The sequence below is a fragment of the Lissotriton helveticus genome, chromosome 4_2 (genome assembly GCF_964261635.1).
Source record: "Lissotriton helveticus chromosome 4_2, aLisHel1.1, whole genome shotgun sequence".
In the NCBI taxonomy this organism is placed as follows: domain Eukaryota; kingdom Metazoa; phylum Chordata; class Amphibia; order Caudata; family Salamandridae; genus Lissotriton; species Lissotriton helveticus.
This window is the reverse complement of record NC_136064.1, coordinates 118,980,133-119,007,756: the sequence shown is the minus strand read 5'-3', so window position 1 is coordinate 119,007,756 and position 27,624 is coordinate 118,980,133. Positions and strand designations below refer to the sequence as shown.

The following is a 27,624-nucleotide window of genomic DNA, read 5'->3' as shown; positions in this document are numbered from 1 at the left end:
TTCACCCACGGCTGTGGGTTGATTGACCTGGCTAAGGCCTTTTATTTATTCCGTGTCTGGCTAATAACAGATGCCCCTTTGTAAGTAGGTTCCCCATGTACACATACTTGACTACATCCCAATGCCCACTGTTTCATCGAGCAGGTTTTCTAGCTGTTACCATGATGTATTTTTTCCTTTGCAATGCAATAAGCCATCTCACCAATACCTTATTTTTCCTTTTCTAACAAGGAATGTGGATTGATCCCTCCCTACTGTGAGCCCATCACGCTACAGAACTTCTGTATATTGTTTCATTGATTGTCTCATACCGACAGATGGTTATTGGGTAACCATTTATCCCAGCAGTAAGTTGCATAGTCAATAACGTTGCTTTGTTTGTGACTTTCCTAGTCGCATACCTATATTATGCCTTCCCTCTCCACAGAAGCTTGTTTGAAGCCCTACCTTCCCATTTGATTCCGGAGGATTGGTCCTCCGATGACTCAACATTTAGGTATTTTAACCCCTTCTCTTGCGCCTTAATAGCACTCACATTTTTGTAAATATCCCCCTCACACACCGTTTCTTATCCACAGGTGCTCACACAGTCCTGAAGAAGATCCCACCTCAAGGACCAGAAACATCCTGTATCTAGGGGTCGAAACATTGACTACACTTCGAAAACAAACTCTAGGGACAGAATATACAATTCATTTTTGGTTCTGTCCGAGTTATGTATTGTTTTGGGAACAGTCCTATCATATATGGAAATGTACATAGAAATTTATATTGATGTACTTATGTCACTTTTGTCTTTCCATGTCCCCATTCCCTTACTTAAACACTCTATTCTCATCCTTTCCCTTTCTGAGCACCACAAGCACTGTGAATACTATTACACATTCGTCTAAAGTGAACTCAAATATTGCTTGGATATCAAAATACAGGTGAATACTAATCACACTTGAACCTGTGTCGTTCATTATTCTTTGTGTTACTAGAATATAGGTTTAAATTAATTGTTCTACTGCCAAGACCAACTTTTTGATACTGACTTTTAAAATGACTTACAACAAGGGGTGGTGATGGACAGAGTCTCTGAATTAAGCAGAGTACTCTCACCCAGTCAAGAGATCAGGGCTAGATCCAACACCGTTTTTTAGCTCATTGCACCATCCCAGTTTCAGAACCTGGCTGTATGCAAATTAGTCTGTCCCTGGCCCAGTGCATCATGGGAACAGGGCAGACCAGACTACAAAAGCCAATTCTTACACTGGGAAGGAAACAAGCTTCCGGGGACCGGTTTCTGCCATTTCAGGCGTCTTCGGCCCGGCTTGCTTGAATCCTGATGGTGCAATGAGCAAGGGACTCACATCTGAGTATACCCTTCCACGCTTAGGGTGGACAAAATTATTTACAACAAGGGGTGGTGATGGACAGAGTCTCTGAATTAAGCAGAGTACTCTCACCCAGTCAAGAGATCAGGGCTAGATCCAACACCGTTTTTTAGCTCATTGCACCATCCCAGTTTCAGAACCTGGCTGTATGCAAATTAGTCTGTCCCTGGCCCAGTGCATCATGGGAACAGGGCAGACCAGACTACAAAAGCCAATTCTTACACTGGGAAGGAAACAAGCTTCCGGGGACCGGTTTCTGCCATTTCAGGCGTCTTCGGCCCGGCTTGCTTGAATCCTGATGGTGCAATGAGCAAGGGACTCACATCTGAGTATACCCTTCCACGCTTAGGGTGGACAAAATTATTTACAACAAGGGGTGGTGATGGACAGAGTCTCTGAATTAAGCAGAGTACTCTCACCCAGTCAAGAGATCAGGGCTAGATCCAACACCGTTTTTTAGCTCATTGCACCATCCCAGTTTCAGAACCTGGCTGTATGCAAATTAGTCTGTCCCTGGCCCAGTGCATCATGGGAACAGGGCAGACCAGACTACAAAAGCCAATTCTTACTCAGACATGAGTCCCTTTCTCACTGCTCCATCAGGATTCAAGCAAGCCGGGCCGAAGAGGCTGAAATGCCAGAAACCGGTCCCCGGTAGCTTGTCTCCTTTCTGGTGAAGAATTGGCTTGGTAGTTTGGTCTGCCCTGTTCCCATGATGCACTGGGCCAGGGACAGACTAATTTGCATATAGCCAGGTTCTGAGCTGGGATGGGGCAGTGAGATAAATAACGGTGATGGATCAAGCCCTGATCTTTGGACTGGGTAAGAGTGGTCTGCTTAATTCAGACACTCTGTTCATCACCACCCCCTTTTCTGTATCGGTTTTGGCCACTATAGGTGTGGCAGGGTATACTCAGACATGAGTCCCTTTCTCACTGCTCCATCAGGATTCAAGCAAGCCGGGCCGAAGAGGCTGAAATGCCAGAAACCGGTCCCCGGTAGCTTGTCTCCTTTCTGGTGAAGAATTGGCTTGGTAGTTTGGTCTGCCCTGTTCCCATGATGCACTGGGCCAGGGACAGACTAATTTGCATATAGCCAGGTTCTGAGCTGGGATGGGGCAGTGAGATAAATAACGGTGATGGATCAAGCCCTGATCTTTGGACTGGGTAAGAGTGGTCTGCTTAATTCAGACACTCTTTTCATCACCACCCCCTTTTCTGTATCGGTTTTGGCCACTATAGGTGTGGCAGGGTATACTCAGACATGAGTCCCTTTCTCACTGCTCCATCAGGATTCAAGCAAGCCGGGCCGAAGAGGCTGAAATGCCAGAAACCGGTCCCCGGTAGCTTGTCTCCTTTCTGGTGAAGAATTGGCTTGGTAGTTTGGTCTGCCCTGTTCCCATGATGCACTGGGCCAGGGACAGACTAATTTGCATATAGCCAGGTTCTGAGCTGGGATGGGGCAGTGAGATAAATAACGGTGATGGATCAAGCCCTGATCTTTGGACTGGGTAAGAGTGGTCTGCTTAATTCAGACACTCTGTTCATCACCACCCCCTTTTCTGTATCGGTTTTGGCCACTATAGGTGTGGCAGGGTATACTCAGACATGAGTCCCTTTCTCACTGCTCCATCAGGATTCAAGCAAGCCGGGCCGAAGAGGCTGAAATGCCAGAAACCGGTCCCCGGTAGCTTGTCTCCTTTCTGGTGAAGAATTGGCTTGGTAGTTTGGTCTGCCCTGTTCCCATGATGCACTGGGCCAGGGACAGACTAATTTGCATATAGCCAGGTTCTGAGCTGGGATGGGGCAGTGAGATAAATAACGGTGATGGATCAAGCCCTGATCTTTGGACTGGGTAAGAGTGGTCTGCTTAATTCAGACACTCTGTTCATCACCACCCCCTTTTCTGTATCGGTTTTGGCCACTATAGGTGTGGCAGGGTATACTCAGACATGAGTCCCTTTCTCACTGCTCCATCAGGATTCAAGCAAGCCGGGCCGAAGAGGCTGAAATGCCAGAAACCGGTCCCCGGTAGCTTGTCTCCTTTCTGGTGAAGAATTGGCTTGGTAGTTTGGTCTGCCCTGTTCCCATGATGCACTGGGCCAGGGACAGACTAATTTGCATATAGCCAGGTTCTGAGCTGGGATGGGGCAGTGAGATAAATAACGGTGATGGATCAAGCCCTGATCTTTGGACTGGGTAAGAGTGGTCTGCTTAATTCAGACACTCTGTTCATCACCACCCCCTTTTCTGTATCGGTTTTGGCCACTATAGGTGTGGCAGGGTATACTCAGACATGAGTCCCTTTCTCACTGCTCCATCAGGATTCAAGCAAGCCGGGCCGAAGAGGCTGAAATGCCAGAAACCGGTCCCCGGTAGCTTGTCTCCTTTCTGGTGAAGAATTGGCTTGGTAGTTTGGTCTGCCCTGTTCCCATGATGCACTGGGCCAGGGACAGACTAATTTGCATATAGCCAGGTTCTGAGCTGGGATGGGGCAGTGAGATAAATAACGGTGATGGATCAAGCCCTGATCTTTGGACTGGGTAAGAGTGGTCTGCTTAATTCAGACACTCTGTTCATCACCACCCCCTTTTCTGTATCGGTTTTGGCCACTATAGGTGTGGCAGGGTATACTCAGACATGAGTCCCTTTCTCACTGCTCCATCAGGATTCAAGCAAGCCGGGCCGAAGAGGCTGAAATGCCAGAAACCGGTCCCCGGTAGCTTGTCTCCTTTCTGGTGAAGAATTGGCTTGGTAGTTTGGTCTGCCCTGTTCCCATGATGCACTGGGCCAGGGACAGACTAATTTGCATATAGCCAGGTTCTGAGCTGGGATGGGGCAGTGAGATAAATAACGGTGATGGATCAAGCCCTGATCTTTGGACTGGGTAAGAGTGGTCTGCTTAATTCAGACACTCTGTTCATCACCACCCCCTTTTCTGTATCGGTTTTGGCCACTATAGGTGTGGCAGGGTATACTCAGACATGAGTCCCTTTCTCACTGCTCCATCAGGATTCAAGCAAGCCGGGCCGAAGAGGCTGAAATGCCAGAAACCGGTCCCCGGTAGCTTGTCTCCTTTCTGGTGAAGAATTGGCTTGGTAGTTTGGTCTGCCCTGTTCCCATGATGCACTGGGCCAGGGACAGACTAATTTGCATATAGCCAGGTTCTGAGCTGGGATGGGGCAGTGAGATAAATAACGGTGATGGATCAAGCCCTGATCTTTGGACTGGGTAAGAGTGGTCTGCTTAATTCAGACACTCTGTTCATCACCACCCCCTTTTCTGTATCGGTTTTGGCCACTATAGGTGTGGCAGGGTATACTCAGACATGAGTCCCTTTCTCACTGCTCCATCAGGATTCAAGCAAGCCGGGCCGAAGAGGCTGAAATGCCAGAAACCGGTCCCCGGTAGCTTGTCTCCTTTCTGGTGAAGAATTGGCTTGGTAGTTTGGTCTGCCCTGTTCCCATGATGCACTGGGCCAGGGACAGACTAATTTGCATATAGCCAGGTTCTGAGCTGGGATGGGGCAGTGAGATAAATAACGGTGATGGATCAAGCCCTGATCTTTGGACTGGGTAAGAGTGGTCTGCTTAATTCAGACACTCTGTTCATCACCACCCCCTTTTCTGTATCGGTTTTGGCCACTATAGGTGTGGCAGGGTATACTCAGACATGAGTCCCTTTCTCACTGCTCCATCAGGATTCAAGCAAGCCGGGCCGAAGAGGCTGAAATGCCAGAAACCGGTCCCCGGTAGCTTGTCTCCTTTCTGGTGAAGAATTGGCTTGGTAGTTTGGTCTGCCCTGTTCCCATGATGCACTGGGCCAGGGACAGACTAATTTGCATATAGCCAGGTTCTGAGCTGGGATGGGGCAGTGAGATAAATAACGGTGATGGATCAAGCCCTGATCTTTGGACTGGGTAAGAGTGGTCTGCTTAATTCAGACACTCTGTTCATCACCACCCCCTTTTCTGTATCGACTTTTAAAATGACAGCAGGCACCACAGTAGTGAGCACTTAAGTGCATTAAATCTGCTGGGCCTCTAAACTGACATGCCCTACCATATACTAAGGACTTACAGGTAAGTTGTCATGACCTAATGGCAACCAGAGCTGACACACAACACAGGCCCTGGATCTGGTTAGGAGAGCCCAGTGTACAATCAGAGTCAGAAAACCAGCATACTGTTGTCAAAATGGGGGCAATAAGGGGGGACACTGCAAAAGCCCTGGTTTCTCACAGACGGCCTTCTAGAATAATACAATCCAGGACTATCAGGGTGACTGGCTGTTATGTTAAGTAAAAGTCAAGTTGTGATTGGGTCCCATATATTGCGAAAAGGAAGATTTATTATTTGCCAGATGGGTGGAGAAGGCACCATATATCTAATAAGCCCTGATCATTGAGAAAGTTGTGCAAAAGTGCCCTGCCCTGTCATTATTATTGTCCATATATAGTGGGACAATGCAGTCCGACAGTGCCGAGGACCAAATTCCTTTCTCCCCTGATGGCTATATGGGATGTCCCAATTCCACAATGATTTCACTTAATGCAGTCTTGTTCCCATTAGAGACATATGTGGAACCCACATCTAATACTATGGTGACAATCAATATCTTTGTAAATACATATCTACCCCTTCATCCATCCAGGCTTTTATGAACTTGCACGTAGAGATTTATGTGCAAGTGGTGCTGCCCCACATGTTTGGTCATTTGACAGCAGGGTGGCCAGAGTGGGATTGAGGCTGGGGTGTCATGCAGTTGAACAACTTTTTTTACCACCCAGTCCTCCTAAGTTTTTCTGGTTCTTTGTTTCACAGTTTGTCTCGTGTATGATGTCTATGTCCTACTTTTATAAAAAATAAAAAAAGTGAAAATCTTTTGTCTGTTTGACGTAGTTCTTCAGCAGGCCATTCATGTTTAGGGTGGTGATAGTGAGAGGTCTGACTCTCATATTGAGAGCAAAGGGCAAAGAGTTGCAGAGTTGAGGAACAAACAGATATAGATCATACGATAGTCTTCACTGGATTATGAGGTAATAGAGTAAAAGGTAGATCGATGAGTGTTAGTCAGGATTTGGAGCAGGAGGATGCTGTTTATTAAGAGGGGGTAAATATGCTATGATTGTTAAGATGTTTAAGCAATGGGTGTTGTTTGGATCTGGGTAAGAGAAGGGTGTGACCTTTGTCGTATAATGGCTGAGATGCAGTTCAAGTCTTGACTCATGATGGACAAAAAGTTGACCAACTTTGTTAGTTGTGGGGAGATAACGGTTTATGGAAAGTGTTCTTTCTTTTATGCATCACTACTATCTACTAATACTTTCCTGCCACTGGGTTGAATCTAACCATCTAGTCTTCTGTGACAGAGTGTGAAGTGAATTATATACAGAGTCTTACATAAAATAGGTCCTTCCTGGTATAGGCTGAGAAATTAGTAGTAGAGGCTTGGCTGCACCATTTACGTTTAATAGTCTCTGTCATGGTAATATTGGGCTCTTGGAGCACAACTATGTAGATTCTTATACTAGCAATGCATGCATTTTGTACCACATATTGACTGCATGTATCCCCTGATGTTCCATGTTAACAGGGAGAAACCTCAAGAGTAAATTGTTCTTACAGTCATGGAACATTTCTTGGGTTATTGCGCCTTTCCAATTCATTTTCAAACTAGTGAACGTAAAACAAGACAAATGACAGATTAACCCCTTCCGCGCCAATGACAAAGCCAGCTCGTCATGGGTGTTACCTGCGCTACGCGGATGACGAGCTGGCTTTGTCATAAACAGCGCGATTTTCAAATTTCAGCGCACAGCGGGAAAACCCGCTAGCGCGCATGCGGTTAATACAAAGGATGGGGTGGAGGAAAAAGATAGTCAATCCAGAAGAAGCAGAAAAACTGGTGTCATGAGGAAGGGTTTGTTGTGAATGTATCTAGGACCCTAATTAAAACATTCCCGATGTATGCCCTTATGTGGTTATAACAAATCATATCCTTATAAAGGCATAAGAATCATATCCATATTTAGTCATAGCCAATGCAGTCCAAATACGGCAAGGCTACTCCCATAGACTCCTAGAAAGCACAACGCGTTCTTAAACAAACCTAGCCTCCAGCAGCCCTGGAATTCCCCCTGCTTCTGTTTTGATTTGTCCTAGAACTCCTGAGAGTCCTGAAAGAACTGACTGTTCTTAGTGACGTCTTATGTCCAACCTTACGTCAAACTCGGCACCTTCCAGGTATAAATATACCAACATCTGCCTTAAGCAACACACAGTGGTTTGGAGCAGATCGGCTATCTACTTGCACGACGCCCTGCTGATGCGAGTGCCGAAGGAAGCCGACCCTCCCTGTTGACGCACTGAGAGAGACGCTGTCTTTTCTCCTGCCGAGAAATCCAGCTCCAGTGTCTCCCTGCTACCCTCGCGGGTTACTGGGAGATTGAGTCCTGAGAGAGAGATACAAGACCTCCTTCATCCGATACCCAAGGTACGGAGCTGATTAGACCCTTAGAGAATTCTTGATTCAGATTCTTGGCAAAAACTGTAACTCATCTACTCCTTCCCACGTACTAGGCTTAGGTTAGGTACACCGGGGTAGGCGTATCTTAGAAACACCAGTTGAGTACGTTTAGTCATTATTTTATCATTGTATGTATTTTATCCATTTAAAGTATCTTATGGCTTAGAAACCATATAAATGCTTTTACAGTATTATTTCATAATACTCCTTTTACTGCACGCACTTTATTTTATGACAAGTATTGCAATTGTGGCAATTCATTTCTCTTGCATGAGAAAGAAGACTGCTCAATAAATAACCCTTTTATTGAAAACGCTCGTCACTCTATTTCTCTGCATTTCTGGTGAAACGAAGCATGCACGATTGACTGAGTAAAATAGATATCTATTTTTTCCGCGACTCTGAAGATATTCCCTATTTCAGGGGATTACTCGAGAAAGTTTCTAGTGACCTCTGTGCTAGCTGGCACACACAATTAAGTCTAACATATTCAATAGAGACCTTGTCGACCTCAGTTCTACGTCTACACTATCGTTTACGTTATTCCAATGCCCAGAGCCTATTGGGAATATAGGAACTACACTACAGGTTAATATGTTACAGTGGATAATGTTCGGATGTCTTGCTGAGGGAGCACCCATATGCTAATGATAATTAGTCTGGCAGCCCTCATGTAGGGAGTAAGTGTTAGTAGTAGGGGAATTTGTTGTGCTCCCATAGTTTCCCATGGTTCTGTTTGTGTAACTTAAGGGATGAGTGGGGACATCATAAGTACATCCCAGTCTAGGTTAAGGATGTGCTTGGGGTACTGATCAGATAATGTTCAAGAGAGGTCACAAGTCCACCAGTGACATCTAAGGCAAGAACAATTTTCATTCAATAAGGTTAACTGCAGACTAGCAGTTCACCACCAGGGCAGGGCAAAAGTCCTGAAAAAAGTCAGAGGAGAGGTGTCATCTTCTTTTGCAGAATATGTTGAGGTGGAGATGGATACTTTGGATGATTGGTGAAATTACCAATTCAGGTCATTCACTGAGTTGGACTTGTTAATGGGAGGAAGAGGCTACCACTGTGGAAGGAGGATTCCCACATTTTTTCTAGGTGACCTGCATCTCCTTTTTGGATCTTTCAGTCCACCCATCCATACAGCATGTCAGCCTCAGGGAAGGGATCCAGTCTTTCCGCCTAGTTGAGTCCTGACAGAATCTTTTGTTGGCCAGGAATAAGGAAGAATATTCCCAAACTTTCCCTTTAATGCCCATGAAAGAAGTCTGCCAGTGCTTAATGTCCAGTGTATAGTCTAAGAGGAAAGGCTCTGGTGGTTATCTTCTTGAAGGCACCTTGCTTATTGTGCTGAATGTAATTTCCCATCCCAGTCTATGAAATATGGGACCTTGGTGAATTATTGTTATGACAGAGCACCATGAGGAGGTCATCAGGCTGGGACCAGATATACTTTTCTATAGAAATGAAAGGGGTGGGTTGATGGGGTAGTACAACGCCCTGGTTTCTAGAAATACTACTGAATCCTACCCGTTGGAGCCCTTGGACATGCCAACCTCGCAGATGTTGCGATGTTTGAAGCATCCCCTTGCATCTCCTTCCCTCAAAGAACCACTCCTTGTCCACTGAGTTAATGGAGGTCATATATTTGTTGTTGTAGCTATTGTATTGCCTTCTTCAATTAGGTAAGCTCTGTCAGCTAATCATTTGTGAACATCATTTAAAAGCCAACATCAATATCAATGGCATCAATCTTTACCTCAAGAAAAGCCTTGATTATGCCATGGTCTTCAAGGATAGCATCTAGTTTGTCTGGTCTAGTTGTAGGAGAGTCAGTTGTTGAGGGCCTGTGGCTGTCTTCTGATGGCTGGTTTCAGGTGTGTACACCACCACAGGGGCAGCCCTAACCACCTGAACCAGGGGCTATAATTATTTTTACAGAGGTTCAAGAGTATACAACAATCATTAACATATCATAAAAACAATAAAATGGAAAGGAAATGAGAAAAAAGGAGAATAAAGGTGTTTTGGCCCATGAAAAAATGATTCTAAAAGAAATATACGTGTAGTTATAGAAAAATACAAAATGTATTTAGATTTAAAAGGTCATATAAAGCTCAGATATGTTGTCGGTATAACAAAAACATTATAAAACATATACAAAACCAGACAAGTGGCAAACACATAGAGGTTACATAGACAAAAGAGTTCTAAAACCATACAAGAACTCCTGTACAAAAAACAATGTGTCCTCCTTAAGTTGTGGCCACAGTAGCGTCAACGGCGTTTCGACCGTTGTCATTAGTACATGGTCATCCTCAGGACAATACGTTAACTGAGCTTCTCACCAACCAGTTTCTGCATTGTAAATTCACAGGCAAGTAAAGCCAAGGGGTACTTGTATCGGTCAATTTAAAATAGCAAACCGCTAAAGACTCAGTTTACTGATTCCACTAACTTCGATAATGTTCGTCTGTGACTTGGTTCCAGAATTTTGAATAACAACTGTTACATGAAGTAGCCACAAATCCATCAATGTCGTGGCACCCAAACAAATATAAATTAGGTTCGGGTCTGTCGTTGTAAGGGTCCACAATTCCGGTTTCAGGTTTGGTCAGATTTTTTGTTCCCATGATGTAAAAGGCCATGTTTGGAGCTGATAGTGAAGAGGTTTGGCTAATTGTTTATGGCATTACCAGCAGAAGAAGAGACACAGTAGTGCAAAGAAGAGTGGCAATCAGCCAATGCCAGATTCCCCTGCAACTATCAGGACCTAATGGGCAATGAAAGTGAGGAAATACAGCACAAGCAGTCTGACTTAGAAATCCTATCACTGGCTTGGTCTGGCATTCGGAAGGCCCCACGGGTGACCAGATGGTGGGTTCTGTTGGGATGCTTGCACTCTGTAGCTCACAGGTAGTGAATTCAATATGTTGGCCTCTTTGTAGCCATAAAAGGACCTGTTCACACCTAGGACATGCCTCTGACACCACAATCTGTGCAAAACAACACCAGCCAATATCTTCACATTGCAGCCTTGACTAGTCATGGAGGACTGCCTACACAAAGCTCCAGCTTGCCCGTCTGTGACACCCAGCCTACTCTTAGCATCATGCTGACAACCTCCTTCGACTGTCTCCTTGCTCCTTGTGGCCCTCTCTAATTCTAATTGCGGGACTAATCTAGAGCTGTATCTACCCTGAGCTCAATCATGGTTGGCCTGAAATCTTGACTTTGGCCCAGTGGTGCATTGTGGATTCCATTGCAAGGGATTGTGGCTGTTGCATGACCAGGGCTTATGCCCCAGGTAACCAGAAGCCATATTTTTCACATAATATATGTTGAGTAAGTGGGGAAAAAAAGACACATAGAAAAGTGAATGGACATGGCACTTGGACCAGGTAACTTACATCAATGAATGTTAAATGATGATTCAAATGATGGAGGTGATAAGTTTAGGATAATTTTTGATTGGATGATCTTTTCATTCAGGATGAACAATGGGAATGTTGTTTTATTTATTACCATTCTGGACGTTTGCACACAGTTACCTTGTGGGTCTCCCAAATGTTCTTAGTACATCTATACTAGACTAAGACTAAACTTCTTTTTATTTTTTGTTCAACAGATCTGTCTATTTTTGGAAGAAATACAATCTGCAGGTCTCAACAACTACATACAGAAGAATTAATGCCTCTCGACTTATATAGGTAACGAGGATTGAAAATGGAAAGGGGTCAGTTATTCGTATAAGTGGACTAGTGGCTTGAGTGGCAAATTCAAGTGCTTGTCAACTTGTGATGGACATGATGATCAGCTTTTTTGCTGTGCTCATGGATTTGCTGAATGATGTGTTTGTCTCTCAAAGTTCTACCTGCCCATCCAATCTTCAGATCCTAAAGGGTCCTTCCCCAAATTGTGCATTACTTATGTAATATATGTTAAGTTAGTTTTTTTTCATGGTGATGATTTGGTGTTTAAAAGACACATACACTTCTCACATTCAAAGCTTTTGTCAAAGATCGTGTTGTTCAAAACATGTCAGACTATTGATTAAACTTCTTGATAGCAACAATTCTTGGAATGTCTGTTTCTTTCTGTGTGTGACGTTACACACAGGATTTTGCTTTTCAAATACTGTGGGTCCTGCTCACAGTATCTCGCACTAACTCCACAAGGTGGATGCTGTTGGAAGGCAGCAGGAACTCAACATTCTAGTAAAGGTTACTCAAACCCAGCCACCAATGTTTGGAAAGTATATGATTCTGGAGGAAGTCACAAAGTGAGTAGTTGGGGACTGTCACCCATGTTTGTTTTATGACTTGCGGTGTTACTGATCCCTGGCAGCAACACAGGACCATTTGCAGCACATGCCTGTTCTGTTTACTCATTCATTTCTGGTAGGAGTTCTGTCATGCTGGAGTGTCTCCGGCACTGCGCAGCATCAGGGGATTGGCTGACTATGTTGAACAGGTCAAGAAGCGGTGGATTGTTCAGATAAACATCTGCAAAGCTATTTGCAAAAGACTGGATGTGGCAAGTATCTGGTCAACGAACATGAATCAGGGCATGCCACAAGCACAGGAAATGGTGGTTCTAAGATACCCACCACAGGAATAACTCTGACACAGGACTTAAACCAATATGAAGAAAAGGAGATCAATCATATTTCAGAGGGGAATTACCTAAATATTTACATCCAAGTGGGGCAGAGTACCACAGGTTTTAAGGATTTTAATCACCCAAATTATTAGAATCTGTACGTTGAACTGCAGGAAAAATTATACCTTTTGTGGGCGGGCACCTGTAAAAATATATTGGCCCTTTTATCTATGCATTGGCATTGGATGAAGTGGTGTGGACATTAAGAAAAAGAAGAAGTCTTTGGACAAACAATCCTCACAAGAATAGGTGCAAACTTTCTTGAAGCAGTTGTAAGCAAGACTTGCGAAATGAGAGGAGGAGATAAAATTCAAGAAAAATCAAACATTTTGCAAGATAAGATGGATTATGCCTCTGGGAGAATTTTTACCTTTGGCACAAAATATTTTGGGGCCCGGAAATAATTACATAGAGATGGCCTCATTCATTAGGAATTGATTACATCTGAATCCAGAACAGATAATTAGTTGAATGTTGATGATCCTCAAACATATTTAGCTTCCAACCTAACATCTTTTATAACTATTGCATTTTACAGAAGAATCAAATGCCCTACAGAAAACAAACAGGAGGAGGAGGCAACAGCAAACTGGTAAAAAGATAGAGGAGACGTCCAAACAGAGAAAAGTAACACTGTGCTGCATGGAAGGAACACTCTGCAGAACAAAAGAGCTAAATATTAATTAGGGCTCCCGGTTTTATGGTATTTATATTTTTTTCATTTCCGTCTTTGTTTATCCATATTTATCTTTTGCTAATTTTACCCGTATTTATCCATATTTATTTGAGGTTTTATGAAAAAAATGAAACTGAAATGTGTATATTTCTGCATTTATTTAACTGGTTAATCTACACTTGTGCCTGAATGCCTGACAGGTTTCCATGATATATATACAAACTCAGATGATAAAATATGCACTTATAAGAAAAGAAATGCACATTTTAGAATCATAGTTGTGCAAATCTACTGCTGTGTAAGGCTCTTTACTCACATTCATTTATTTTTGTAATCCCCTTGCCGTTAATCCCCGCAGCTTTTGGCCTTGCAGTCATGATTGACAGTATTCATAATCACTCAAAAAACAACCCAATTTCCATTTTTAGCCACATTTAAAAATAAATACAGACAGGAAAATAAATGGTTTTCCGTCTGTATTTGTCTGTAAAAATGGAAAACAATAATTGAGCAATCCTTACCGGTGATCAATTTATCTACCATGAACTGAGTGATGAGGAATATGCACTCTTGAAGTTAGGATGTTCTTTTTGCAGAATTGAAAATGTTGACTATTCTAAAACTAGAACGGATCTGTTCTTATCTGTTCGCAAGTTGAAATTGTTGAAATGACGTGAGCAGAAAAAAAGCCAATTCTAGATTTGGGATGCATTTGTTTCTGACAATATGAGGGATCCTACTTTTGATAGTCTCTGTACTGGGGACATAGAGGGTCTAGCGACATTGAGGGGATTTGAATACGGAGGGAGAGATTGGCTAAGAGAATGGAAGTCATTTTTCAATCTAGGTTTAGAAATTGATACACCTAGCAGGAATAATTTAACCCAAATCCAAATGCAATCCAGTTACACCACATAAAAATGTAGACACTTTTCATGACTTTAAACACTCTCAGAAAGAACCCACCCTTTGTTATTGAGCTGACTGACAAGGGAGGTAATGTTTTATTGTGGGATTTCAACAAGTACAAATGGGAAGCGCCAAGGCAGGTGGAGATTTCTGGAAGTTATGGGAAGACTTCATTCCTTCAATAACAGTAAATTATCTCTGAATATCATTATTTGCTCTTTTGCTGGCATGGAAAGGGGCTTTTAGATGCTGATGAATTCCATTTTTTTTTTGGTACAGAAACTTGTGGCACCTCGTTTCTAGCTGCTTCCCAAAATCCATAGCAAAAGACACACAAATGATGGACAGAATGCAGAACAAATCAAAACATTCACCCGCAATCAAGCTATCTGGGGTAAATCCATCATTCTTTTGCTCACCATGCCACCCCAGTTTAGACCTGGGCATATGCAAATCAGTCTTGACCCTGTGCCTCATGGGAACAGTTCAGCCCAAACTGCCAAGTCAGGTCCTCCCAGGAACCCGAAACAAGCATCCTAGGTGATTCCTGTGGCACAGTGAGCCCAAGACCCACGTCTGGGCATACCTGGCGCACTTAGGGCGAGAAAGCAAAAGACACACAATTGATGGATGGAATGCAAAACAAATCAAAACATTCACCCCCAGTCAAGAGAACAGGCTTAAATCCATCATTCTTTTGCTCACCATGCCACCCCAGTTTAGACGTGGCCATATGCAAATCCGTCTTGACCCTGTGCCTCATGGGAACAGTCCAGCCCGAACTGCCAAGCCAGGTCCTCCCTGGCTCGGAAACAAGCATCCTAGGACCGGCTTTGGGGTTTCACCCCTCTTCAGCCAGGATAGCTTGATTCCAGTGGCACAGTGAGCCCAGGACCCACGTCTGGGCATACCTGGCACCCTTAGCGTAAGAGAGCAAAATCAATAAGCACTGCACTGACCCCCCAGGTAGACTTATTATTTCTGCACATAGAAGTTTGCTAGAGAATATCTCTGTCTACCTTGACTTTTTTATCTGTCCATATGTCTTAAACTTGCATAGGATTTGCAGAGACAGCAAGTTATATTCTGGTAATGACAATTGTTGTATTGTTATACACTTGTATTGATCATGAATTAAGATTGCATGCAAGTACTTTTTAGAGACAAATCTCTACTACTATACGATCACATTATGATGCTGTTGAGGCTGCTGAGGTTCTGTCTAGAACACAATTTCTTTCTTTTTGGCAACCAATAGTTAAAAAAACTCACCGGGACAGGTATAGGAAGCTGCTTTGCTCCCAATTATGCTGGAAAATATATGGTGTGGTGGGAGGCACAACATATTTGGATAAAAAAAAGAAGGTAGACTCAGCATCTGGCATTTAGAAATATTACATAGATCACCTTTTTTGTCATCTGGATGCTTTTCTGTTTTGGATAAATGACACTCTGAGATTTATTCATAAAACCGACAACTATGGAGTTCTTGGTAACTGTCCAAGAGGGTGCTATCACTACCTGCCTTTTCTGAAAAGCAACTGCGGGCAACAGTATTCTTAATTCCTGTAGTCACTACCCACATAACTATGGGCCCAATAACGATTGCGGTGAATCCGCATCCTCCGGGCCCACGGAAGCCACCGCCGGCCCGGAGGATGCGGATTCACGGCTGCGTTGTGAGAAATGACTCCCCGCCAGATTAGGATGGCAGGGGGGTCATCTGCGGACGTGGAGACCGTCCAACACTTTTCTGCTGCGAGACCGCGGCGGAAAAGCTCTCATATGATGGCGGTGTCTATCAGACACCGCAAGCCATATTAGGATTTACATTTTGATATGCCTTTCTGCGGCGGCAATGCCGCCACGAAATGGCATACGGTCTTTTCTTTGGCGGCCCGTTGCGGGCTCCCAGGGTGAAGGGGAGGGTGGGGGTGCACATGGTTGTATGCACGAAGCTGCAGGCACCGCGCGGTGCCTGCCGCTTTGTGCATGCAAATGCACTGCTTGCATTTTTAACATTGCGAAGCAGCACGCGCCGCAATGTTAAACATACAGGATGTGACCGCCACGGTGGCGGTCACATCCTAATTTGCACGGAGGGACCGCCGCTGCCCCTGCGGACGGTCCCTCCTCCTCTGGGGTGGCGGACGAACGCAGGTCCGTCCGCCATCCTAATAGGGCCCTTAAAGTGGAGTATTCCTCATGGTGAGTTGCTTCCTGTGAAGGGTAAGAGCGGTACTGCTGAGGCTTTTGAGATTGAAAAGAATAAATAGATTGACAGATTTAAAGCTTGAGGGGACGCACTCAAAGTGATTAGGACAGCATTTGACAAGGTGTCTGAAGTCAATAGGGACATCCTTTTAGAATCCAAGAAGAGAAAGGAAACCAACCCGAAGTTAGGTTTATCACTACCTATAGTCAGGAATCAGGGGCCATCAGCAGGTTACTCAGGAAACATTGGGGCATGGAAAGATCAAACATGACAATTGGAAAGTTAGTCAGTCCATTTCCCTTCATCACGTACACGAAGAGTAGATCCTTGAGGGATATACTAGTAAGTAGCTATCACACAAAGAACCCAGGAGTTGCAGGCGTGTGGTTCAGTTAACAACGTTTTGTTTTTTTTTAGATGCGGTTGCAAGGCATGTGCACACACCACTAATGTGGATTCCTATATCATATCCACAAGTGGGAAAGGTAAAATCACGAGATTTGTCACTTGCAGTATTGATTGTGTTGTACATGTCTTGTTCTGTCCATGTGGAGTTTAATATGTGGGGAGTACTATCTTTCCCCGGAAGAAAAGGATTCTTGAACTATTGTGTGCCGTAAGGAATATTGATTCCAGTTACCCTATGGTGAGACATTGACATCAGATCCACACAAATCATACTGAAAATATTTCTTTGGATGGTCTCAATAGGGTGCTGACGAGTACAAGTGGTGGAGACAGGGATGGAGTTTGAATATATCATCAAGCTTAACAGCAGGCATTCTGGGGGTTCAACCAAGATGAGGAACTCCATGCCCACATAGAATGAATCAATTTTTCAGTATACAGTCAAAATATTGAGTTTTTAATATTGAGTTACAATAATATGAAGTTAAAAATATAGAATGGACACAATATCGAATGGACAGAATATAGACTACAAAAATATCGAATAGAATAGGATTATTATCGAATCAAAAATAAAGAATGGACAAAATATCGAATGGACAGAATATAGACAAAAAAATATATCGAATTTGAGGTAAGTTAATATTCATTTTTTAAATAATTTTTTATGTTAGTATATGTGTGAAAACTGTATATTTATTTTATAATTTATTTTAATTAATTAATTTTATGGTATTTAATTTTTGCGTAATATAATTCTGTAGCGGGTTGTAGGTTTATAGGGGAATAAGGTGGGAAGTAATTTAATTATAATTAATTAAATATGTTAATTCATTTATTGATATTTAATTTGAATTAATTGTTCATCAAAAATTAATTGGTAAGTAATTAAAATATAATTGGTAATTATTTCAATTAATTGATTAATTGATAATTATGTTAATTTAATTAATGTTTTCTATGTAGCGGGTTGTGGGTTTAAAGGGGAATAGGGTGAGAAGTATTTTTATTATAATTAATTAAATATGTTATTTATTTATTGGTATTTATTTTGAATTAATTGTTAATTAATAATTAATTGGTAATTAATTACACTATAATTGGTAGTTTTGTTGTAATTTTTAATAATGTTTTACTTGTTAATTAATGAATTGTTAATTGGTAAATAATTTGTATTAATAGGGAATTATTTGTAATAATTATTGCATTTTTATTTTTAATATAATAATTATTATATTATATAAAATTGTTAATTACTTTTAGTTAATTTGTATTTGATATTCATATTTAATTTATTTTTATTCATATATGAAGTATTTACTTTCCTTACTATTGCACTATCTGGAGTGTGAATAGTACCTTTTAACCCTACGCTATCCAACGCTTTCTCTACTGTTGCACTCTTTGGAGTGGGAATAGTAATTTTAACTCTCTTGCTATCCAATGCTTTCCCTACTGTTGCACTCTCTGGAGTAGGAATAGTAATTTTAATCCCTAGTGCTATCCAACGTTTTCTCTACTGTTGCACTCATTGGAGTGGGAATAGTAATTTTTACTCATACGCTATCCAATGCTTTCCCTATTGTTGCACTCATTGGAGTGGGAATAGTAATTTTTACTCCAACGCTATCCAATGCTTTCCCTACTGTTGCACTCTCTGGAGTGGGAATAGTAGTGTTTACTCCTACGCCTTTCAACGCTTTCCCTACTGCTGCATTCTCTGGAGTGGGAATAGTAATCTTTACCCCTACGCTATCCAACGCTTTCCCTACTGTTGCACTCTCTGGAGTGTGAATAGTCATTTTTACCCCTACGCTATCCAACGCTTTCCCTACTGTTGCACTCTCTGGAGTGGGAATAGAAATTTTTACCCGTACGCTACCCAATGCTTTCCCTTCTGGTGCACTCTTTGGAGTGGGAATAGTAATTTTTACCCCTACGCTATCCAACACTTTCCTTATTGTTGCACCCTCTGGAGTGGGAATAGAAATTTTGACCCCTACGCTATCCAACGCTTTCTCTACTGTTGCACTCTTTGGAGTGGGAATAGTAATTGTAACTCTCTTGCTATCCAACACTTTCCCTACTGTTGCACTCTCTGGAGTGGGAATAGTAATTTTAATCCCTAGCGCAATCGAACGTTTTCTCTACTGTTGCACTCATTGTAGTGGGAATAGTAATCTTTACCCCTACGCTATTCAACACTTTCCCTATGTTTGCACTCTGTGGAGTGGGAATAGTAATTTTAACCCTCCCCTATCCAATGCTTTCTCTACTGTTGCACTTTCTGGAGTGGGAATAGTAATTTGCACCCCTACGCTTTCCTATGCTTTCCCTACTGTTGCACTCTTTGGAGTGGGAATAGTAATTTTAACTCTCCCGCTATCCAACGCTTTCCCTACTGTTGCACTCACTGGAGTGGGAATAGTAAATTTTACCCCTACGCTATCCAAAGCTTTCCCTACTGTTGCACTCTTTGGAGTGGGAATAGTACATTTTACTGTGCCACTATCCAACGTTTTCCCGACTGTTGCACTCTCTGGAGTTGGAATAGTAATTTTTACCCCTACGCTATCCAACGCTTTCCCTACTGTTGCACTCTCTGGAGTGGGAATAGTAATTTTTACCCCTACGCTATCCAACGCTTTCCCTACTGTTGCACTCTCTGGAGTGGGAATAGTAATTTTTACCCCTACGCTATCCAACGCTTTCCCTACTGTTACACTCTCTGGAGTGGAAATAGTAATTTTTGCCACTACGCTATCCAACACTTTCCCTACTGTTGCACTCACTGGAGTGGTTATAGTAAATTTTACTCTTTCCGCTATTCTACGGTAAAAATATTTGTAATTTTGTATTAATGTTACGTTTATATATATATATATATATATATATATATATATATATATATATATATATATATATATGTATTAACAAATCAATTTGTATTGTTTTTTTTTACTTACATTAATTATTTATTAATTTTAAGGTTATTTAAGTATTTTAAGTATGTTTAAGATTAATTATATTTATTATTTTATGTATTTTTAATTAATTTAAAGCATTTTAAAAATTTCAATATTTTGAATATATATATTTTTTAAATCAATATTTTTGATTCAATATTTTTGTACTTACCTGTTTGGAGATAGGAGGTCGATATTTTGGTATTCTATATTTTACCTTGATATTTTTGTAACTCGATATTGTTGGCATCGATATTGTTTCAGTGATCCCTATTTTTCATAATGGGCGTCTTCTGTTGTTTCCAGTCTCATGTGGCTTGGTCTAAGCCAATAGATAGATGTTTAACTAGATAATTATTCTGCATTCCAGCTTAGAAATAGTTTTTCTCTTTTTTTACTTATATTTTTTAGGATGTATTATTCATGTGTGTTCTTTTGATCAATCACACAAAGTATATTTAATGCTATGTTTATAGAAATACATGTCCTGTTATTTTTCTTTATGTGTTGACAGTCATTCTTCTGCCACTGGGCCGGTTACATTTGTTTGTTCTGATTTTTCCTTTTACAACAATGTTCATCTTGTAATTTGAGGCCTTCAAATGTAGGTATTGACCCTTGGGCATCCTTTAATTATGATTGGCCACTTGTCTGATATACTTGTTAAGCCTGATCATGTCTTTATGTTTATTTTGAAGGTGTGGGGCCATTTTCTTTAAACATATCCCTCAAGGTGCTCTGTGGGTTGCCCTTCTCGGCTACGAAATTGAATGTCTTTCATGGTGTGCTCATGGTTATTATTGTATTTGCGTCGCATATCACAGAATTGAGCAGCTATTAAATGCTTAACTTCAATTATGCCACCATGTATTTTCTTAATTTGGATTACTTACATAATGTTTGTTGAGTTTGTTTTCTTATGTTCAGTAGGACGTGGTGTTTCTATTTCTCACATTCATGGCTTTTGACAAAGATTATGTTCATCAAAGCATGTCAGTCTTTTGATTAAACTTATATATGTGTGTATGTATATATGTATAGTGAGACAATTGATGCTAGGCTGTGTCACATCGTCATTTCTCAATGTAGGTGATCACGCAAGGTCACTACCGCTCAGGTTGAGCCGCCACTGGAGAAGAAATATAATAATATAATGGAGTAGCATAAAGAAGCATCACCCTCTGGCACACTGCATGGTGCCACTTGCACTGATTTTACAGCACAGGACAAGTTCCCAGTGCCAAAAATCAGTGTAACGCACCAAACTCTGCCATTCCTGGAACTCACCCACCATTAATATAGATCTACATGTATCTGTTTTCTAAATAAACAAATTGGGGCAGATTTACAATAACTGGCGCATCCCCAGGGATGAGCCAGTTATCGTGCGCCACAGCTCCGCCACCCATGGTGCGCCGCACTAACAATGCGGCGCACCATGGTGCAAGGAAGGGCAGATGCGTGACGCATCTTTTGGCTTATGGGCGGCGCATTGCTGGAGTTGCATCGCAAGCGCGACGCAACTCCTGCAATGCACAGGGGCCACCCATACATTACATGGTGCGTCTCTCCTTACGCCTGCTTCAAGCAGGCGTAAGGAATTGATGTAGCAGCTTTGGGAAAGTGACTCATAACTTTCCAGGGGCGTTCCTGCGACGGAACGCCCCCACCTGCACCGGAACGCCTACATGAAACCTGACACAGGTTTCATGTGGCGCAGGGCCTTATACGTCACGTTGTAAATGCCTCGTAGGGATGCGCCACGTTTACGCCGCCTTGTGTGACGCAACAGCGGCGTAAACGTGGCGCAAGTGGCTCGTAAATCTGCCCCTAAGTATCAGCATTCCTGTCGCACTCTACTGAACTATGCATTTTTTTTAAACACCAGATTCTATGTGCCCATCTTGGACTTGTGTTGCTCTGTCTCTAAATATGTATTGCATCTGCTTCCACTAATATACAGAAATGTTGTATGTGGTGGAGCTGCCAACCTCTAGAAGATGTCAGGGGGCTTCAAACACCTTCTCCTGTGTCCCTATGTATGCCAGTGTCTGTCTTGGCCATAAAACAACAAACTGGGTAGAAAATAAAAATATAAGGGAAAGATGCAGGGAAAACTATTCTAAAAGTGAAAATAACATTTGAAGAGTGTGAGTGGTGGACAGGAAATGACAGGCTGCAGCTGGACTGAATGAGTTTTTATTTAAAATGATTGCATGCAGGTGTTGCACATCAGGCAATGTTGCACTATTTTTAATACAAAATGTGCTTTTGCATCTTTTTTTGCCAGAGTTATTGCACAATTATGTGAAATTTAGGATGGATTTTGGGGATTTTTGCATAATTGTGCTAGCTGTAATGAATCGGAATTTCACATTTCTAACTTAAAGAGAAACTGAAAAAACGACTATACTTGCACCATGTCCACATTTAGATACCCTTGGACTGGATTTATAGTTTGGCAGAAGAATAATATACTGGGATAATATCCTTTTTAATCTTTGCTTCTCTGAATTGCATACCTCTATTCTTAATGCTTCATAGGGCATATTGTATTCCTCTCTGAGCTGTATCTGCTTATGGATGTATGACGTTACAATGCACACTTTTACAACGCACACATTTACAATGCATTTTTTACAACGCAACATCCATTACAACGCATTCCATTATAACGAAATTTTAAAAACGACATTTACAACGCATTCCATTACAACGCATAATACCTTTACAACGCATACCATTACAACGCATTACATTTTATTGCATGTTTGGTAAGTATTGGATAGTGTAGGGGTAAAATTTACTATTCTAACTCCAGGGGGTGCAACAGTAGGGTAAGTGTTGGATAGTGTAGGGGTAAAAATTACTATTCTAACTCCAGGGGGTGCAACAGTAGGGTAAGTGTTGGATAGTGTAGGGGTAAAAATTACTATTCTAACTCCAGGGGGTGCAACAGTAGGGTAAGTGTTGGATGGTAATGTTATGCGTTGTAATGGTATGCGTTGTAATGACTGAGTTGTAATGGTTGCATTGTAAATTCATGCGTTGTAATGGATGTTGCGTTGTAAAAGTTTCGTTGTAATGGTAGTGCTAGTAAAAGTTGCGTTGTAAAGGTTGTTTCCCCTGGTTATGGGCTATGACTTGGCAATTAATCCAGTTCACTTAGACAGCTAATGAAAAAAAAGGAAGGCGTTGTGAACTTGTTTATTTTATCAATATTATGATGGTGATAGGAACCTTGAGAACTCTCCAATGTTTGTAAACGTGATGGACTATGGGCTAATATCATTTCAAAGGAAATTACAGATATGCAGATGTAATACACAGATGAGTGCAGAATACATACCCTTTGCCCTCAGTTTCACAAATCATCTTTGCTGCATGACTCAAGTCCAAAGCCCCAGGTGCATTTGTCCTCCATTTCTCTACCTCTGAGATACACTTATCAGTTGGGCAGGATAAAATGATGTCTGTGAAATGCTCACAGGCTGGCAGAGCCCATTGGAAGAAAGGAACGATGGACATTGCAATCAATGTCTCTCCCTTCACAACACCTGGTAAGAAAAATGTGAATTACTTCAATTATTGAAGCGCTTACAAAAATAAAAATTTAAATGATATATTGATACCAGTTCATGCAACACCTGAAGATTTTCAGACAACATTAACAAAAAAGTTCATAAAAACAAAAATTGTAAATCTACATCATGGTGCATGCTGTTCACCATAGAGAGAATATCCCAAAATAAAAATAACTTCAGGCACATATTAGAGCATATTGAGAAGAGAACAATGCTGGTCCTATTGGCTCAATTATTGTGGACAGTCAGTGATGCTTCTCAAAAAGACCTCCTGATGGTGATTGACCTGCACTGGGAGGCGTGTTTGGGCAAAAGATATGAACATGCAGATGGGGATCTCACTGGGCAATACATTGCTTAACTGATACCTGACCTGCAAGGTCAGTGGATTTCAGAGAAGTGTGTACTTAATTCAGTCCTCATCATGCAGGCAGAGCGGGTGTTGATCAAGTGAGAGCAGCGACATTATGACTGTGGGTAGAAGGCTGGATAGCTGCTTACTTTTCAATTACCAAAGGGGATGATGGGCAGAGTGTAAAACAATGCAAGCACTCACCCCCAGTCAACTGATCTGGGTTTAATCCATCACCATTCTTTAGTTCACTCTGCCACCCCAGTTTAGACATGGCCATATGCAAATCAGTCTGACCCTGTGCCTCATGGGAACAGTCCAGCCGGAACGGCCAAGCCAGGTCTTCCCTGGACCAGAAACAAGCTTCCGAGGACCGGTTTCTGGCTAATCAGCAGTCATCATCCAGGCTAGCTTGACTCCAGTGGCCTAGTGAGCAAGAGACCCACATCTGGGCATACCCTGACAACTTAGGGAGTACAAAGCAAAACCAAAGGGGATGATGGACGGAGTATTGAACAATGCAAGCACTAACCCCCAGTCAACTAATCTGGGTTTAATCCATCATCATTCTTTAGCTCACTCTGCCACCCCAGTTTAGACGTGGCCATATGCAAATCAGTCTGACCCTGTGCCTCATGGGAACAGGCAAGCCCGAACTGCCAAGCCATATCTTCCCTGTACTGGAAACAAGCATCCTGGGACCAGTAGTTGAATGTATGACATTGTTATGCATTCTGTCCATCAATTGTTGTTTTTGCATTTGTCACCCCAAGTGGGACTGGTATGCTCAGCGGTGAGTCCCGTGCTCTCCATGCCACTGGAATCAAGCTAGCCTGGCTTATGAGGGCTGAAAGCCCGAAACCAGTTCTAGGATGCTTGTTTCCAGTCAAGGGAGGAACTGGCTTGACAGTTCGGGCTGGACTGTTCCCATGGGGCACAGGGTCAAGACTGATTTGCATATGGCTAGGTTCATACTGGAATGGCATGGTGAGCAAAACAATATGGATTTAGGCCCAGATTTCAGTTCTGGGGTGAATGTATCACATTGTTCTGCATTCTGTCCATCAACAGTTGTTTTTGCCTTTGTCACCCTGAGTGGGATGGGTATGCTCAGACGTGAGTCCTCTGCTCTCCATGCCACTGGAATCAAGCTATCCTGGCTGATGAGGGCTGAAATCCCAAAAACGGTCCTAGGATGCTTGTTTACAGTCCAGGTAGGACCTGGCTTGGCAGTTTGGGCTGGATTGTTCCAATGGGGCACAGAGTCAAGACTGATTTGCATAAAGCTAGGTTCAAACTGGAATGGCATGGTGAGCAAAAAGCAAAAAATAAATGATGGATGTATGACCAGATCTCTGTGCTGGTGTGACTGTATGACATTGTTCTGCATTCTGTCCATCGATTGTTGTTTTTGCATTTGTCACCCAAAGTGGGATGGGTATGCACAGACGTGAGTCCTTGTGCTCTCCATGCCACTGGAATCAAGCTATCCTGGCTGATGAGGGCTGAAAGCCCGAAACCGGTCCTATGGTGCTTGTTTCCAGACCAGGAAGGACCTGGCTTGGCAGTTCAGGCTGGACTGTTCCCATGGGGTACAGGGTCAAGACTGATTTGCATATGGCTAGGTTCAAACTGGAATGGGATGTGAGCAAAAAAACGATGGAAAAAAGGCCCAGATCTCTGTACTGGGGTGAATGTATGACATTGTTCTTCATTCTTTCCATCAATTGTTGTTTTTGTACTTTTCAATTACGGTAGAGAAAAATATAGTCTACATTAGCAGCCATGCATAATATCAGCTTGCGATGTTCGAGACTTGTTTTATTAGTCTCTACAGCTCAGAGATGCAAAAAAGAGGATAAAGATGTTCCAAAGCAATTGGACCTACCCTCTCTCATAAGAGTAGTGAACAGCTAGAAGGTAAACTTAGGCAAAAGGAAATACCAGCTCTGCACCCTACTGATGCTCTTTAAAAAGGGAAGATCTATTGCCTGCTGTACATTAGCTCTATGGAAAATCTATACTTTCACTCATTTGCCAATAGGGGAGAGATCCTCTAGAATGTAGTAGCTATCGCCTCATATCATTTATTAACAATGATCACATGATCCTTGCCAAAATCTGGCCCTCCATATACCATGGTGAGTCCATGACTCATGGGTGAGGATTGTTCCAGTTTGATCTTCCTGAATGAGGATAAATGGCACAGGTTAACCAGTGAGGCTTCTTATCACGGGCATTTCAAGTTGGAGATTGATCCCTTCATCCGCTGTTGTCTGTCTTTTGTATGTGCCCATTTTCTGTCTTTTGTTATTTGTGGCTTGTAATTGTAATTGTCATTCTTGATATTATTTGTCTTTTTTTACTGTTTTTCATTGTACCTATGCTGTTGTTGTGTCCTCAGTGCCAATATTGCCACCCTTTCCTGCTGCCACCGTGGGCCCTTCCAGCTGCCAGTTCCTGCTCCCGCCTCCCAACTGTACATCCTTCCCCCTTCCCTATAGAAGGGCAAGTCCGTCTGTGCCCAACCGCAACCCCACTGCAACCACCACCAGGGACCCTGGTTCTTTGACCGCTACGATGCTGCTGCTCTCCTTGCACTCAACCCCAGAAGGAACAACAACTGCTATCTGTCTACACTGAACACCACCCATGGCCAGTTCTCCCGCTGACACTGCTGACAAACCTTCACTACCCTCTGCCCCCTACTGCTGCTGCCCCACGCCAGATACCAGCACCCCAATGACCTGAGGTGCATTCTCCTTAATGTGCACTCCCTGTACAGGCATGCTGTATGGATCTGGGACCTCCTCTATATCAAGGAAATCAAAAGGGGGAGTGAAGAGGTGGTGCCGATGGGCACCGAGGTGGGCACGTCCTCCTCTTAACAGGGATTCAGGTCAATCAAACAAGGGCCACCTCACATTGGGTGGGTGAATATCCGGATGTCATTGGAATACACCTTCTTTGTTAAAATACCCCTCACACACCAAAAGGGCCCTTGGTGTCATGCTTCATCATCGGGGTCTTCCCGTCCCACTGCGGGGCGGGGCAGTGCTGCGACAGGCGGATACGCCAGAGCACCTTTAGATGGAAGTGCTATGTGTTTGGAGTGAGTGTCAGTGGGGTCAGGAGTGATATATTAGTGAGTTGTTAAAAAATACCTGGCCTAGTGGAAAAAAGAAATTTTATGAAACACTGGCTGGTATTGTTAAAAGAAAAGTGAAGCGGAGAGATGGAGCTAGTTAATGGGCTCTCTCTCCTATGTGGGTCAACATGTTTCGAGGCGCAAGGCCTCTTCGTCAGGACCTTAGGGGAGATCCCCCTGTCACTCACTAGTGTTTTCTCCACAAAGGTAGAAAAGGTGTATATACAAAAAAGTGAAAAAAAGAGACTAAGGGGACGATTAGGATGGAGGATTTTCCGCCTCCTCCGGGCCGGCGGAAGCCACCTCCGGCCCGGAGGAGGCGGAAAATCCTCTGCGGAGGCTCCAAAGACCCACCGCCAAATTAGGATGGCTGGTGGGTCTGGAATTCCGTCCGCCGCTTTTCCGCCGCGGTCGGCTTCCGACCGCGGCGGAAAAGCTATAACATGGCAGGCGGTGTCTATGAGACACCGTCCGCCATATTATAATGGTTGTGTTAAACTGCTTTTCCACGGCGGCTTTTCCGCCATGGAAAAGCATACGGACATTCACTTTGGGGGCCCGTTGCGGGTCCCCTGGGTGAATGGGGGGTGGGGGGTGCACATGGGGGGTACCTATGGTACCCCCCTGCATTTGCGTGCACAAAGCAGCAGGCACCGTGCGGTGCCTGCCGCTTTGTGCATGTAAATGTAACACATGCTTTTTTAACATTGCGGCGGGTGCAGCTTGTAGCTGCACCCGCCGCAATGTTAAATATAGAGGATGTGACCGCCACCCTGGCGGTCACATCCTAATCAGC

At 42.9% G+C, this 27,624-nt stretch overlaps 1 protein-coding gene across 2 annotated transcripts in view; it reads right to left on the bottom strand.

Annotated features, from left to right (window-relative positions):
- Nucleotides 1-27,624, bottom strand: part of LOC144752076 (nicotinamide N-methyltransferase-like) — a 114,543-nt gene that overhangs the window by 13,888 nt on the left and 73,031 nt on the right. For both annotated transcript variants that reach the window (XM_078640027.1, XM_078640026.1), the window contains exon 2: nt 23,094-23,301. In XM_078640027.1, the coding sequence (XP_078496153.1) occupies nt 23,094-23,301 (208 nt within the window). The remainder of the gene's footprint in view (nt 1-23,093; nt 23,302-27,624) is intronic.